The sequence below is a fragment of the Oratosquilla oratoria genome, chromosome 43 (genome assembly GCF_046742065.1).
Source record: "Oratosquilla oratoria isolate Oo_2021 chromosome 43, ASM4674206v1, whole genome shotgun sequence".
Taxonomy (NCBI): domain Eukaryota; kingdom Metazoa; phylum Arthropoda; class Malacostraca; order Stomatopoda; family Squillidae; genus Oratosquilla; species Oratosquilla oratoria.
The window spans coordinates 25,325,462-25,341,366 of NC_134819.1; the positions used below are offsets into that span (position 1 = coordinate 25,325,462).

The 15,905-nt window shown below is 38.4% G+C and overlaps 1 protein-coding gene across 1 annotated transcript in view; it reads right to left on the reverse strand.

Moving 5' to 3' along the window:
- Positions 1 to 15,905, reverse strand: part of LOC143022067 (long-chain-fatty-acid--CoA ligase 4-like) — a 115,648-nt gene that overhangs the window by 17,788 nt on the left and 81,955 nt on the right. The window contains 8 exon segments of the mRNA XM_076180014.1: positions 1,163 to 1,355; positions 2,241 to 2,300; positions 2,302 to 2,421; positions 2,423 to 2,527; positions 2,837 to 2,872; positions 2,874 to 3,026; positions 3,028 to 3,047; positions 10,158 to 10,173. Coding sequence (XP_076036129.1) covers positions 1,163 to 1,355; positions 2,241 to 2,300; positions 2,302 to 2,421; positions 2,423 to 2,527; positions 2,837 to 2,872; positions 2,874 to 3,026; positions 3,028 to 3,047; positions 10,158 to 10,173 — 703 coding nt within the window.

Consider the following 15,905-nt stretch of genomic DNA (forward strand, 5'->3'; position numbering starts at 1 on the left):
AAAGAATGCGTAAAGAAAACCTCACAAAGAAAAAAAAAAAATGTGGAAGGCAGAGGTGGACAAAATGAACTTCAGAAAAGAAGAAGAATTATACAGAATGACTGGGGCAAAGGGTTAGGTTAGGTTAGGTTAGGTTAGCTTGCATACAAGGTTTGCTGAGCAGGTGTGAATGCGGTGTTTGTGAACTAATGATACACTGTTGTCCAAATGGATTCCTTATAATCTGTTTAACAAATTCTTGAGTGAATGAGGGGGAGGGTCACCATGTAATGAAGCAATGTGTGTAAATTAGCTTCAGTTGTTGGACCCTGCTGTGGGAGGTGCTGTGCCTTCCTACAGTGCTTCTGTCCCAGACAGTTGGCAGGGAACAGGGTATCTCATATCTGAAGAAGAAATACTACCCAATGCTCCAATAGGGGTCCAAAAATGTGCAAATAACTCTAATCTATCTTCAAACTCTAATTCACTTCCCCTTCACTGCAATTCATCAACATCACTATAATCTACTGGAATTTACCAAGACTTCTAAATGACTTACTGTAATGACAAATATATATGCATATATGGAAACATTTGAAATACTGGAACTACAATTTTAATCACCAGATGAGATGACATGAATGTGGTGTTCAGATCAATAAAAGGAATGTATAAAATTGACAGAAAAGACCTCTTGGTTTGAGATGGGAGGGTGTTATTGGATTATGATGATAAGCTAGAAAAGACCTGAAGGATAACAAGAAACAGTTTTCTATACATATGCATCAACTCATGGAAAAACCAAAATGAAGACAAGGTTTAATCTTAAACTATAAATTAATCTAAATCTATGTTTGAATGATAAGAAAGAAAGAAAGAAAGAAGAAGAAGAAGAAGAAGAGAAAAAAAAAAAAAAGAAGAAAAAAAAAAAAGAAAAAAAAGAAAAGAAAAAAAAAGCTTATTTTTTCCGGTATATTACAATGTGATACAACACATAATGCCAACTTTTAACAAGTCAAGAAGTTTTTGCATGTCGGTATTTATTTTTCAAGCATTTCAACAGATACATGAAAGTGGCAAGCATGAAAATAAACATCATAATCAAGGACACTGTTCATAATTTAGACATCTGTCATAACCTTTTAATTCAAGCATAGATTGCAAAATCATACATGAAACTTACCTGCATAGTCACATGTTTTTCCTAGCTCAAATACTTTATTGAAGGAATTGAAAATAATGCCCTCTTTGTAGCCATCTAATTCTGTTGGTTTTAGCTGATCTTCAAAATATGTAATCTTGGTGACCGTTGGACAGTGCTCAAGGATATTACGGAATTTAGGCAATAACTCGTGAGATGTGATGATATGTTGTACCTGTAACAATGAAAAATGCATAAACTTCCATCTGAAAATTTCTCTTATAATTTCTATTATTTAACAATTTCAATTTTTCAGGCTTGAAACAAATTACATGTGTACATCTATCTGTCTGTTGTCCCAGATCTTTCGTGCACGAGACCCTAGTTCCCAGGTATCAATGGCCAACGAGTGGTCCATAAATCACTCAGGGAGGATATATTCTGTTGTTCATGGAATGTTGATGTGGTAGAATGAGGTGCTCTGTGTTTTCTGTGTGGCAACTGAATGAAGGGCAGTTTGATTCTGTGGCCAGGCCTAGTCTTTTAACGCTGGATGGTGTCCTAAATGCATGTGTACTAGCATGGTCTTACACACATACACCAATTCATTATTATATAAATATATATATATATACACACCACAACACCAAACAGCTTTTTCTCACCTTACGAGGGAAAGTAGCCCAAAAACAAAGGCATAAAAAAATCCACTCCCCACCGCATTCCATCCCCACAATTACTCCCACTCCCTATTCACGCCGCCCCTCCCTCCCTCTCTCGATAGTCTTGGATTGCCTTCCTGGATGATGGGTCACCCCTGGTATTTCGCTCAACTGCCTTGGATTGGAAAGCTAACTGTATCGAACGACAAAGCAAGCACATCCACAGCAAGGCCACTGGTCACCATTCATTTAATCAATGAGCTCTCCCCTCTCATCCGTCCCCGTCGTGGCAAGAAAAAGAGAACACGGGAAAGAAAATCCCTGTCTAGGCTGCGTGCAAAATATCATTCACACATACTCCCTCCACACCCCAATCTCCCCATTTCCATTCTGGTGCAATCCACAAGCACCACTCCATACACATCCATTCTCCACTCACCCCTACCTTCTGATTTTACAAAGTAAGACATGAAGAACATACCTTCAGTTTCATTTATTCCATGGATGATGGCATCATCCACCTAAAAAAAAAGTTGCATACAGTGTCGCCACAGGGAGTGGTTCTGCTCTAAAGCATCCCATGGCCGAGATGAGCCACTCCCGACCGTTTGTTCCTCCGCAAAGGATGATAATATTCTCTTCTTGGTTTGTGGTCCAGGAAACGTAAGCCTCTGCCAAAAACTCTTGGCATGTGTCCATCCACTTCTGCATATGGTCAGACCAAGTGTAATTCTCCCATTTCATACTAATCGGTGAAGAAAATAAAAAAGGAGAAACGGTAATTAGCATTTTTAGCCATTTCAATTCTACCCCAAATCATTTTAACAAAAGTTTTCAATATTGGAGAGAAACAAAAAAAAGGAAACAAAAAAAAAAAAAGAGAAAACCTATTAAATTAACATACATCGAATCCATAACCTAGTATCTTAAATATATGGTCAACCCTATTTCTTTGTAGTCCTATCAGATTTTATCTAATCAGCCCAAAAATAAAAAACCCCCCCCCCTGGAAAACGATTAGGAAGGCATCAGGCAGGACCCTCCACAAAATTACCTTTTTAAAGACTCTCCCGATTGGCTGCACCTCGTCATGATCTTTTGACGACCTGTCTCGTACCAAGGGCTTTTCTTGTTGCCGGTGTTTTTTGCAGGCATATAATTACAAGGGCATCCTCCACTGTTGTTTGATATTTGCCCATACAGATTTCAACCCGTTGGAAGGGGTGTGGATCATCTTTGTGTGTGGAAACACAGACCTTCCTTTACTGCACAACCTCTTTTGCCTGGAAACAAAATAGAGAAAATTAGGTTTGTCCAATATCATGAGAAAATAAACAGACCAGAAGAAATAAAGACCATATATACTGAGGTTGAGATTCTTAAAAACAAGATAGCAAGCAAGGATACTGTATGGGAGAGAGAATGGGAGAGAGAGAACGGAGAGGTGAGAAAGGAGAGGGAGAAAGGAGAGAGAGAAGAGAGAGTAAGAGAGAGTGAGGGAGAGAAGGGAGAGAGAGAGAGATGTGAGAGGGAGAGAGAGGAGAGAGAGAGGAAGGGGAGAGACAGGGAGAGGAGAGACAGGGAGAGGAGGTGACAGAGAGGAGAGAGAGAGGGAGAGAAGGGGAGATTTACGATTCTTTTAACCAGGGGAGTCCAATAGAAGGTACCCACGTAAGACAAAAAGAAAGGATAATCATATATATAATGTATAGAGGACGAATGATGTCCAAATCCAGTAGGTGATTTTTGGCCACCATATAAATGAATTAATATATATAATAGGCATCTGACATAATGTTAAATTTCCAATATATACTATACATATATATATGATATATATATACATATATGCATAACTGTCAAAATATATATAGTCCATAAAATGATAATAGATAGCCAGGAGACATCTTTCTTCAATAATTCAGAATGGACGAGAACTCGTCCCTCTTGCACGGACTCTTGAACCCTCCGATTTCGGTTTCCTGGACAATACCTCTCACTTAACAGGTCTGACATATGTCCCAGTGAAGTGACAATTATATTTAGGAAAGAGACAGGCTTCGATTATGTCCATCCTCCATCTTTCCATCACAATTCTTTATCGATCTCCTCAGAGGACGAATCACAGTCTTTCATCCCTCTTTGCAAACAAGCACACTATCCAGAAAGATTTGTGAGGATTTTAATGATATGGAGAATGTAAGGTCTTGACTTGCACTTTTTTCCTTTTCTTTTTTTACTCCTTCTTTTTTTTCTTCACTCTACAATGGTTTAACGTGAAAATCACGGTCCTCCATCCATCTCCCATACAGTATCCATGCTATCTTGTGAAGAATCTCAACCTCATTAAGTATGGTCTTATTTCTTCTGGTCTGTTTATTTTCTCATGATATGACAAACCTAATTTTCTCTATTTTGTTTACAGGCAAAAGAGGTTGCCGTAACAGAAGGTCTGTGTTTCCACAACACAGATGATCCACACCCCTTCCAGGTTGAAATCTGTAAGGCAAATATCAAAACAGTGGAGGAGGCCCTCTCGTATGCCTGCAAAAAACACGGCAACAAGAAAGCCCTTGGTACGAGACAGGTCGTCAAAGAACATGACGAGGTGCAGCCAAACGGGAGAGTCTTTAAAAAGGTAATTTTGAGGATGTTCCTGCCTGATGCCTTCCTACCTCGTTTTCCACGTTATGGCTGATTAGATAAAATCTGATAGACTACAAAGAAAAGGGTGATATATAAGATACTATATTATGGATTCGTGTATGTTAATTTAATAGGTTTTCTCTTTTTTTTTTTTTTTTTTTTTTTTTTTTTCAATATGAAAACTTTTGTTAAAATATTTGGTAGAATTAAAATGGCTAAAACTGCTAATTACCGTTTCTCTTTTTTATTTTCTTCACCATTAGTATGAAATGGGAGAATACACTTGGCTGACATATGCAGAAGTGGATGACACAGCCAAGAGTTTTGGCAGAGGCTTACGTTTCCTGGACCACAAACCAAAAGAGAATATTATCATCTTTGCGGAGACACGGTCGGAGTGGCTCATCTCGGCCATGGGATGCTTTAAGCAGAACATCCCTGTGGCGACACTGTATGCAACTTTAGGTGATGATGCCATCATCCATGGAATAAATGAAACTGAGGTATGTTCTTCATGTCTACTTTGTAAATCAGAAGGTAGGGGTGAGTGGAGAATGGATGTGTATGGATGGTGCTGTGATGCACAGAAAGGAATGGGGAGATGGGGGTGAGGGAGTATGTGTGAATGATATTTTGACGCAGCCTGAAGGGATTTCTTCCCGTGTTCTCTTTTTCTACACAAGGGGACGGAGAGGGGAGAGTCATTGATTAAATGAAGTGACCAGTGGCCTTGCTGTGGATGTGCTGTGTCTTGATACATTGCTTCCAATCCAAGGCAGTGAGCGAAATGCAGGGGTGACCCATCATCCAGGAGGATCCAAGATATGAGAGAGGGAGGGAGGGGTGGTGACTAGGAGTGGAGTATGTGGGGATGGAATGGGTGGGAGTGGATTTTATGCCTTTGTTTTTGGCTACTTCCCTCGTAAGGTGGAAAAAGCTGTTGGTGTGTGTGTGTATATATATATATATATATATATGAATTGGTGTATGTGTGTAAGAACCATGCTAGTACACATGCATTTAGGACACCATCCAGCGTTAAAAGACTAGGCCTGGCCACAGAATCAAACTGCCCTTCATTCAGTTGCCACACAGAAAACACAGAGCACCTCATTCTACCACATCAACATTCCATGAACAACAGAATATATCCTCCCTGAGTGATTTATGGGACCACTCGTTGGCCATTGATACCTGGGAACTAGGGGTCTCGTGCACGAAAGATCTGGGACAACAGACAGATAGATGTACACATGTAATTTGTTTCAAGCCTGAAAAATTGAAATTGTTAAATAATAGAAATTATAAGAGAAATTTTCAGATGGAAGTTTATGCATTTTTCATTGTTACAGGTACAACATATCATCACATCTCACGAGTTATTGCCTAAATTCCGTAATATCCTTGAGCACTGTCCAAAGGTCACCAAGATTACATATTTTGAAGATCAGCTAAAACCAACAGAATTAGATGGCTACAAAGAGGGCATTATTTTCAATTCCTTCAATAAAGTAGTTGAGCTAGGAAAAACATGTGACTATGCAGGTAAGTTTCATGTATGATTTTGCAATCTATGCTTGAATTAAAAGGTTATGACAGATGTCTAAATTATGAACAGTGTCCTTGATTATGATGTTTATTTTCATGCTTGCCACTTTCATGTATCTGTTGAAATGCTTGAAAAATAAATACCGACATGCAAAAACTTCTTGACTTGTTAAAAGTTGGCATTATGTGTTGTATCACATTGTAATATACCGGAAAAAATAAGCTTTTTTTTTCTTTTCTTTTTTTTCTTTTTTTTTTTTCTTCTTCTTCTTCTTCTTCTTCTTCTTCTTTCTTTCTTTCTTTCTTATCATTCAAACATAGATTTAGATTAATTTATAGTTTAAGATTAAACCTTGTCTTCATTTTGGTTTTTCCATGAGTTGATGCATATGTATAGAAAACTGTTTCTTGTTATCCTTCAGGTCTTTTCTAGCTTATCATCATAATCCAATAACACCCTCCCATCTCAAACCAAGAGGTCTTTTCTGTCAATTTTATACATTCCTTTTATTGATCTGAACACCACATTCATGTCATCTCATCTGGTGATTAAAATTGTAGTTCCAGTATTTCAAATGTTTCCATATATGCATATATATTTGTCATTACAGTAAGTCATTTAGAAGTCTTGGTAAATTCCAGTAGATTATAGTGATGTTGATGAATTGCAGTGAAGGGGAAGTGAATTAGAGTTTGAAGATAGATTAGAGTTATTTGCACATTTTGGACCCCTATTGGAGCATTGGGTAGTATTTCTTCTTCAGATATGAGATACCCTGTTCCCTGCCTACTGTCTGGGACAGAAGCACTGTAGGAAGGCACAGCACCTCCCACAGCAGGGTCCAACAACTGAAGCTAATTTACACACATTGCTTCATTACATGGTGACCCTCCCCCTCATTCACTCAAGAATTTGTTAAACAGATTATAAGGAATCCATTTGGACAACAGAGTATCATTAGTTCACAAACACCGCATTCACACCTGCTCAGCAAACCTTGTATGCAAGCTAACCTAACCTAACCTAACCTAACCCTTTGCCCCAGTCATCTGTATAATTCTTCTTCTTTTCTGAAGTTCATTTTGTCCACCTCTGCCTTCCACATTTTTTTTTTTCTTTGTGAGGTTTTCTTTACGCATTCTTTTCACATGCCCAAACCATCAAAGTATCCTTTAATCAACCCTATCTACCAGTTTTTTCCACCCCTGCTCTCCCCCTCACATCTTCGTTTCTCAATTTCTCACTCCATCCTCATAACTCCCTAATTGGTGCTATACCTAATTGTCACTTTGTCTAGTTGTCATTCTTTCTCAATTATGCATACTTTTTTCAGTTGATTTTATTTTATTTTTATTCTATGTATCTTATTTTATTTTTATTTTATGTATTTTATTTTATTTCATTTTTTATGTATATATATTTTTTCTTCTGCTCATGGTTTTTCATATTTCCTAAACCTTTAGTGCCAAAGCGTCATCCATGGATCACATTTCTATTTCCTCTTCCCTTAACTATTACTGATAGTATAATTTTGTGCTGTTCACCACAGTCATTGTATGAAAAATACTTTCTTCTTCTTCTTCTTCTTCTTCTTCTTCTTCTTCTTCTTCTTCTTCTTCTTCTTCTTCTTCTTCTTCTTCTTCTTCTTCTTCTTCTTCTTCTTCTTCTTCTTCTTCTTCTTCTTCTTCTTCTTCTTCTTCTTCTTCTTCTTCTTCTTCTTCTTCTTCTTCTTCTTCTTCTTCTTCTTCTTCTTCTTCTTCTTCTTCTTCTTCTTCTTCTTCTTCTTCTTCTTCTTCTTCTTCTTCTTCTTCTTCTTCTTCTTTACTTTCCAGACCTTGTTAAGATATCCTTTAATGCTTCCACTGCCAGTTGTATAGATCTTTTAAAAGTCATCCTTTGGGAATTTTCTTTCTGCTTCTTATATCTTTGCAGTTTAGAGAAATTGCTTATTGGTTTGTTCCATTTTTCCAGACTTATGATGAATATAAATAGGAACTCCTCATCTCCATTTTCACCCACAGTCATGTCTTGTTCACAAATCATATCAGAATTTGATTTATGTGTCACTTTACACTTCCTTTCAAGGCCTATGTTTTATTTTATATTTGAATATGCATGTATATGTATTTATGTATATACTATCTTAACATGAATGGAGGCAGATATCTTCAGAAATAAAGTTGAATGTTGGGTTAAATTGTGTTAAATGTACAGGGTAGTTACTGTTCTACATAGACAGTAAAACAAAAATTAAAGTATTGCTTTTTTTGTCCCGTCTTACTTGTGGGTTAAATATTATAAGCTGACAAGTTGAAGCTGCTACAGATCATGTTAAAACTAAGTAATATTTGCTTCATCATCAGCATCAGTAGCATCATATATTGATTGAAATCTGTGCTTGCAGCATAAATAGCATCATTCATGTCATGCATGTCAATGTAGTGCTGTTTTATTTGATACTGCAAATTATATGAATGAAACGATTTGAGTGGAGTCCAAGACTGCACATTAGCTTTGTTAATGCATTGCTTTTCCAAAAGTGCTTAGTACAAACTGATTTTACTCATCTAGGGCAAGTAGATTACTGTGTTCACCTCATTGATGATGTGTCTTACCCCCTTTTTTTTTTGCTGGACCATGAATCGAGCAGCATTCAAAGGTAAGGAGGAGGAATGAAGCGGTAGGCGAACTTCTCATTCACCAATTCACTTGTTATAATCTCGTGCATGGTGGTATAATCCTTTGTGTGTCACACTTTCAGTAAAGCTCTTTAAACTGATATCCAGTTCACTTTTTTGTTGAATTGTAAGAGTCTTTTACTAATACAAACATAACTTGGATGTAGATGTTAAGGGTAGCAGGTACCTATCTTTTGAAGCCAAGTTTTTCTCTGTACATTGCAGTTGTGACCTTAATTGAAAGGTTGGCTTCAAATTCATTATGATTGGCTTTTTTGGGGGCACCACAGTATGGTTTTTGGTGGTGGCATTTTGCTTACTGCTTCTCTAATGCATGAATATAGTTGACCGTTCAGCTATGCCATATAACTATTTTTTCCCATGTGATGATTTCTGTTTTTCTTTTAAAAGATTTTGGCTTGTAGTACTTTATACTTTCTTTATTTTGAAGTGACTAGATACAGGATATGGCTACCTCCAGAATGTCAATTGTAACCACTGTTTGGACCCATAGAGCTCGTAATGAAGGTGTATTTTCTAAATGACATGTGTAAAGGAGTGGGAAAAGATGTATGTTTTCAATGTGTTGGGTCATATAGGAAATGTGATGCCTGTGACTTTGGAGTTATATATATATATATATATATATATATATATATATATGTATATATATATGTATATATATATATATGTATATATATATGTATATATATATATATGTATATATATATATATGTATATATATATGTATATATATATATATGTATATATATATATATATGTATATATAATATGTTTGTATATGTATGTATGTATGTATACATATATGTATGAATATATATGTATGTATATATATATATAATATATATATATATATATATATATATATATATATATGTATATATATATAAAATATATATATATATATATATATATATATATTCTGGTTGAAATCAACTGCACTAGTTGCTTTAACAATCTTCAAGACTGTATTCTTTAATCTGGAGAATACTTTCCTATTAGCAACTGAGAGGGACAGGAAGTAGTCATTCATGACTCTCAAAAGAATATACACAGTGTATGCCAACTGATATATTTTTGCATAGTAATAGTATTGAACAACTATTGACTCCACCGAAACTATAGTTTTTCGCCTCGTCGTGAGGCGTCTTCAGGGTGAGGACTGCTTTGTATGATGCTCTGCTATATTGAAGGTCTTCCAACGAATAATGACCGCTGGTTGGATGGGCGGGCTTATAAGGCTCAGCCTGCCTAGCTCAGACGGAATACTGGCCTCTCATTGGCTGAGAGGTGCAGTATGGGATTTTGTCCGGGAGCCAAGGGGGTGGGATTTTGTCTGGGAGCCAAGGGGTGGGATTTTGTCTGGGAGCCAAGGGGGTGGGATTTTGTCTGGAAGCCAAGGGGGTGGGATTTTGTCTAGAAGCCAAGGGGGTGGGATTTTGTCTAGGAGCCAAGAGGGTGGGATTTTGTCTGGGATTCACGAGGGTGGGATTTTGTCTGGGAGTCAAGAGGGTGGGATTTTGTCTGGGAGCCAAGAGGGTGGGATTTTGTCCGGGAGCCAAGGGGGTGGGATTTTGTCTAGAAGCTCTGGCCTGATTTGCTGCTGCTCTGGTTACTGGTCCTAGGCGCTGATTGACTAGCTGGACATGTCTAGCTAGTCAATCAGCGCCTAGGACCAGTAACCAGAGCAGCAGCAAATCAGGCCAGAGCTTCTAGACAAAATCCCACCCCCTTGGCTCCCGGACAAAATCCCACCCTCTTGGCTCCCAGACAAAATCCCACCCTCTTGACTCCCAGACAAAATCCCACCCTCGTGAATCCCAGACAAAATCCCACCCTCTTGGCTCCTAGACAAAATCCCACCCCCTTGGCTTCTAGACAAAATCCCACCCCCTTGGCTTCCAGACAAAATCCCACCCCCTTGGCTCCCAGACAAAATCCCACCCCCTTGGCTCCCAGACAAAATCCCACCCCCTTGGCTCCCGGACAAAATCCCATACTGCACCTCTCAGCCAATGAGAGGCCAGTATTCCGTCTGAGCTAGGCAGGCTGAGCCTTATAAGCCCGCCCATCCAACCAGCGGTCATTATTCGTTGGAAGACCTTCAATATAGCAGAGCATCATACAAAGCAGTCCTCACCCTGAAGACGCCTCACGACGAGGCGAAAAACTATAGTTTCGGTGGAGTCAATAGTTGTTCAATACTATTACTATGCAAAAATATATCAGTTGGCATACACTGTGTATATTCTTTTGAGAGTCATGAATGACTACTTCCTGTCCCTCTCAGTTGCTAATAGGAAAGTATTCTCCAGATTAAAGAATACAGTCTTGAAGATTGTTAAAGCAACTAGTGCAGTTGATTTCAACCAGAATTGCCTTAGAGAAAACCTGTGCCCCAGAAATATATATATATATATATATATAAAATTCCCAGAGAGATGTGGGAGGGACTAAGGACTGTTGCCGGCCATTGTGGTGGTACCAGTTTGCAGTCAATGAAAAGTGGGGGCAACAATTATTATAACTCCTAAAGCATTTTTACTTCTTCATCCCAAACTTATGTGATGGTGGTGGATAAAAGGAAGGCTAAAAACGCTAAATATATATTTAGAGTCGAAGCTGGGTAATTTCAGAATTAATGTCTATCTGGAGTATGAGTTACGCCTGATTTCTGAGAGGACCGTCATCCTGTTACCGTTGTTCCATTGAGATAGTTTTGTATGATTTTAGAGGTAATTGTATAAAGTATATTTGACCCAGTATGGATAAATTACCTGCATATTAGCTTGCAGAAACATTAGAAATAATTATGTTGGCTTTTACCTGCCTTTGTCATCACATGGTTTCATGCTGTCTCAAGCTTAGATGGATATTTTGTCCTCATATTTTTGCCATGCATGTAAAGCCTCATTATTAGTCAATATTTGAAATGTGGACGTTAAAATTTTTCTTTTTCTAAATATGTAGAATATTTGGCATGTAAACATGAAGGAAATTAGGCACTGTTATGTGGATGAAATGATATTTGCATGTTCAAATAATTATGATAATATGTATTGCTTATATATTTACACACACATAAATATGTATATTATGTAATATATATGTATATATGAATGTATGTATGCATATGTATATATATATATATATATATATATATATATATACATATATATATATATTTATGTGTGTATTTACCTAGTTGTAAATACACACACATATATATATATATATATATATATATATATATATATATGTATATTGTATGTATGTATGTATGTATATGTGAAGGGGTGATTATGTCTGACACTATATGGGGTGGAGATTTGGAATTTAAGAGTGAAAGACAAACACATTTCATCTCAAACGCGTTAGATGAAATATGTGAGAAGTATGGTGTGTGTGAGATAGGCAAAGTTCATATTATAAAAAAAATTCATGAAGATCTGTTACTACATATATGAAGTTGTGCTCTTTTAGAGGGCATTATCTAGTATACACTGAGTAGAAAATGTTACAGAATTTAACCGAAGGATCATAAGCATTGGGAGAGGTGACCATGGGAGTAGAAAGAATGTTGGACGAATTGTGAGCTACTGGAATTGCTTAAGGTCTTGGTGATTCTGGGGGTGCATCATTTTGGCACCCCACAAAGCACTATCCTCCTCCACCTCCTCCTCTTCCTCCTCCTCCTCCTCCTCTTCCTCCTCCTCCTCCTCCTCCTCCTACTACTACTACTACTACTACTACTACTCCTGCTTCTTGTTCTCTTCCTCTTCTTCCTTTTCCTCTCCTCTTACTCATCTCTTTTCCTTCTCCTCCTCCTCCTCTTCTTCACCTTCACCTCTTCCTTTCCTTTTCATCTACCCCTCCTCCTCCTTCTCCTCCTCTTTTTCATCCTCCTCCTCCCTTACCCATCTTCTTCTTACCTCTCTTCCCCTTGGTACTCCTCCTCCTTCTTAAACTTGTCCTCCGCCTCTTCTTCCTACTCTTCTTCTTTCTTCTCTTTCTACTCCTCCTCCTCCTCCTTGTTGTCCTCCCCCCTCTTCTTTTCCCCTTCTTACCCCTTCTTCTACTCCTTGTCCTTCCCAACTCCTCATTCTCTCCTCTTCCTCATGCTCCTGCTCCCCCACCCTGTTTTCTTCTTCTTCTTCTTCTTCTTCTTCTTTTCCTCCTCCTTATCCCAGTAAGGGATATCGACTGCATTATTTTAGGGACTTTTTGTGGCCAAGTCTTTTGGCATTCTTCTACAATTAGAGACTAGCATTCTTCTATAATTAGAGACTAATCTCCACTCAAGAAAAAAGGATGCTGATCACTTTTAACCTCCTCTATTCTTCTGTAAATCTCCCATGTACCACTCTTGCGACTCCACCCCTTCATTGTGTTATCATCCCCAAGAATAGAAGTGCTAGTTATTGCCAAGAAAATACCAAATACTTCTCTTCCTCCTCGTCCTCCTTTCTTCTTGTCCTCCTTCCTTCTTATCCTTCTTCCTTTTCTTCCTCCTCCACACCCTCATCCTCCTTCCTTTTCTTCCTCCTCCACTCCCTCATCCATCTTTTCCTACTCCTCTGCCTCCTCCTCCCTTTCCCCCTCATCTTCCTCCTCCCCTTCTCCTCCCCCTTTTCCTTTGCTTCCTCTCTCCTCAGATACCACTTTTTCAGAGATTTATGGGATTGTCCAAAGACCATTGATTACTACTGTGGAGTTGTAGGTTTCCAGCAAGTGAAACTGAAAGCACCATTAATTTAATGTACAGATCTTTTAGCTAAAATTAACACTCTTGGACTGCCTGTTTTGCATGTGCCTCTGCTTAGATTAGGCTGTCTAACTACAAATTTGATCATAGTGGTGGTTGAAGTGGCCATATACTCGTGAAATGGATTATATCAATATTGTGTTATTACTTCATATATGCTTGTCTTTTGTAGTCGTATGATTTTAACTTGTGTTCCTTTTATCAGATGTACCTCCGAAACCAGAAGACATTGCCATCATCATGTACACCTCAGGCTCCACAGGGGCCCCTAAGGGAGTCCTCATGTCACACAATACCATTGTGAATTCGATGACAGCCTATGCCTCTGTGTTGGACATGAAGAAAGATGATGTATACCTGGCTTACCTTCCCCTTGCGCATGTCCTCGAACTAATGGGAGGTGAGTTGGCATTAGTGTACTGTATTGCAATCTGTTTCGCTCTACTATGGACAGCTCCCACATCACTGGGGGTACCTAGGGGAGACTCTAGGGGTGATTTTTTGTTGTACAGGCATCGTCTGTCTTCACCCATGCATATAGGACAATGTCTGACTGGGTACATAGCTTTATTGTAAAGTTGAATTGTGCATTATGTTGGAAGGTATTGGACTTTGTGTTTGCAGATATTGCTCATTATCATTGTGAGGGGGGAAAAGCCTTTGGTGTATGTGTACTAAAAACCCACTGTTGATTGGATTTAAGAAAAGAAAGTAAATAATGATTTCCGTATATTTCAATCACTTGCTGTGATCCTCTTCAAGCGAAATACAAAGACAAGAGAAAACACATATCTTACATACAGAGGAGAGAGGTGGAGTGAGGGAACATGGACATGTCATATCAGGTAGCATCTATATTGCTGCGCGGGCTTTGTGGCAAGTCATCCGCTTTTACAATAGAAGGAAGTAATTTGTTAAATGCCAAGGTGGTTATATAATCAGGTGATCATTGTCCTTTTGAAATGTTAAAGGTAATAAATTTTTGGAGGTAATAGAGTTTAAATTAACGGAGGTAGATCATGGACCTCAACATGTTGGTGAGGGTGTTGATGGGTGACAGGCGGCAGAGAGATATGTCAGTTGTCCTGAGACAGATTATTAATAGGAAGAAATAATTATCATACATGTGGAATTTTTGGCTGGGCAGTTCCCATTTTATCAAAACTGAGGTCCAAAGGAGAGATCAGAATTTGTAGGGATTACAGAGTCTCTCTTGATAGAGAAGCAAAGGTAGACATATATCTGATTCCCAGTGTTCAAATAATTATGAAGTTTGCAGGAGGCAAATTTTATTCAAAGCTTGAGTTAAGCCATCCTTATCATTAGGTATATCTTGCCATGTAATGAACCAGTGGGGTAAACCAGTTTCAGTTGTTGGGGTCTGTTGTGTAGGCACTGTATTGTGCTACAATGCTTCTGACTTGTGCAGTGGGCAGGGGACAGGTAACCTTCATCCACAAGGAGCTAAAATAAAAGGGACAACAAATGGGTGTAGAATGGGCGAAAGACAGGTTTAAGCCTTAGGCCACCCTCCTAACACGGGGAGAAAAAGTCTTTTGATATGTGTGTATCTGTGTAAGCATGTTTGTATTTATGTACATCATGAAGAGGTAATCAGCACAAGTAAAGGAAGGATTGTATTAATAGGCTATGCTATACATTTTACATTGTGTCATTGAGCAGTTACTGCAGGGCATATATGACTGCCTTCACCTTAGTGATGTTTTTGTTTGAAGGGAATACTGTTACTCCATATGTTCTTAGAGTTATGCCTCCATACCTCAAGGTGTATTGATATGGGTTCATGGAAATATCCAGGAAGGCAATTGGAGAAGAGAAAAATAGATGCATAAATACATATACATATATACCAAAGGCCCTTTTGGCCTTTATACATACATACATACATATACCAAGGGCTTTCCCCCCCCCCTTACAAAGATAGCCAAAGTCAAAAATATAATTCCACTCCCACCCATTTCATCCCCACATACTCCACTTCCATTCACCACCCCCTTCCTCCCTCTTTTCTTGGCTCCTCCTGGATGTTTGGCCTTTGTGAAAAATTGTGTATGGCTACATGATACATTGAGTATCAGATTAGCTTGGAGTTTGTATATATATCATGTCTTTTATGTGTTCTCCCTTTTTCTGTACACAGAATCCATGATGATGATGTATGGTGTTCCAATGGGCTACTCCACGCCGCTCACAATGACAGATCGGTCGAGCAAGGTTAAACGTGGCTGCAGAGGAGAGTTTGTATATATATCATGTCGTTTATGTGTTCTCCCTTTTTCTGTACCTAGAATCCATGATGATGATGTATGGTGTTCCATAGGGCTACTCCCACGCCGATCACAATGACAGACGGTCTGATGCCTGCAGTCCCTGTGAGTACCAGGGTCATTATTTTCTTCATGTGCTTCAAATTTTATCTTTCTGAAAGCTGGTTAAATGCGCA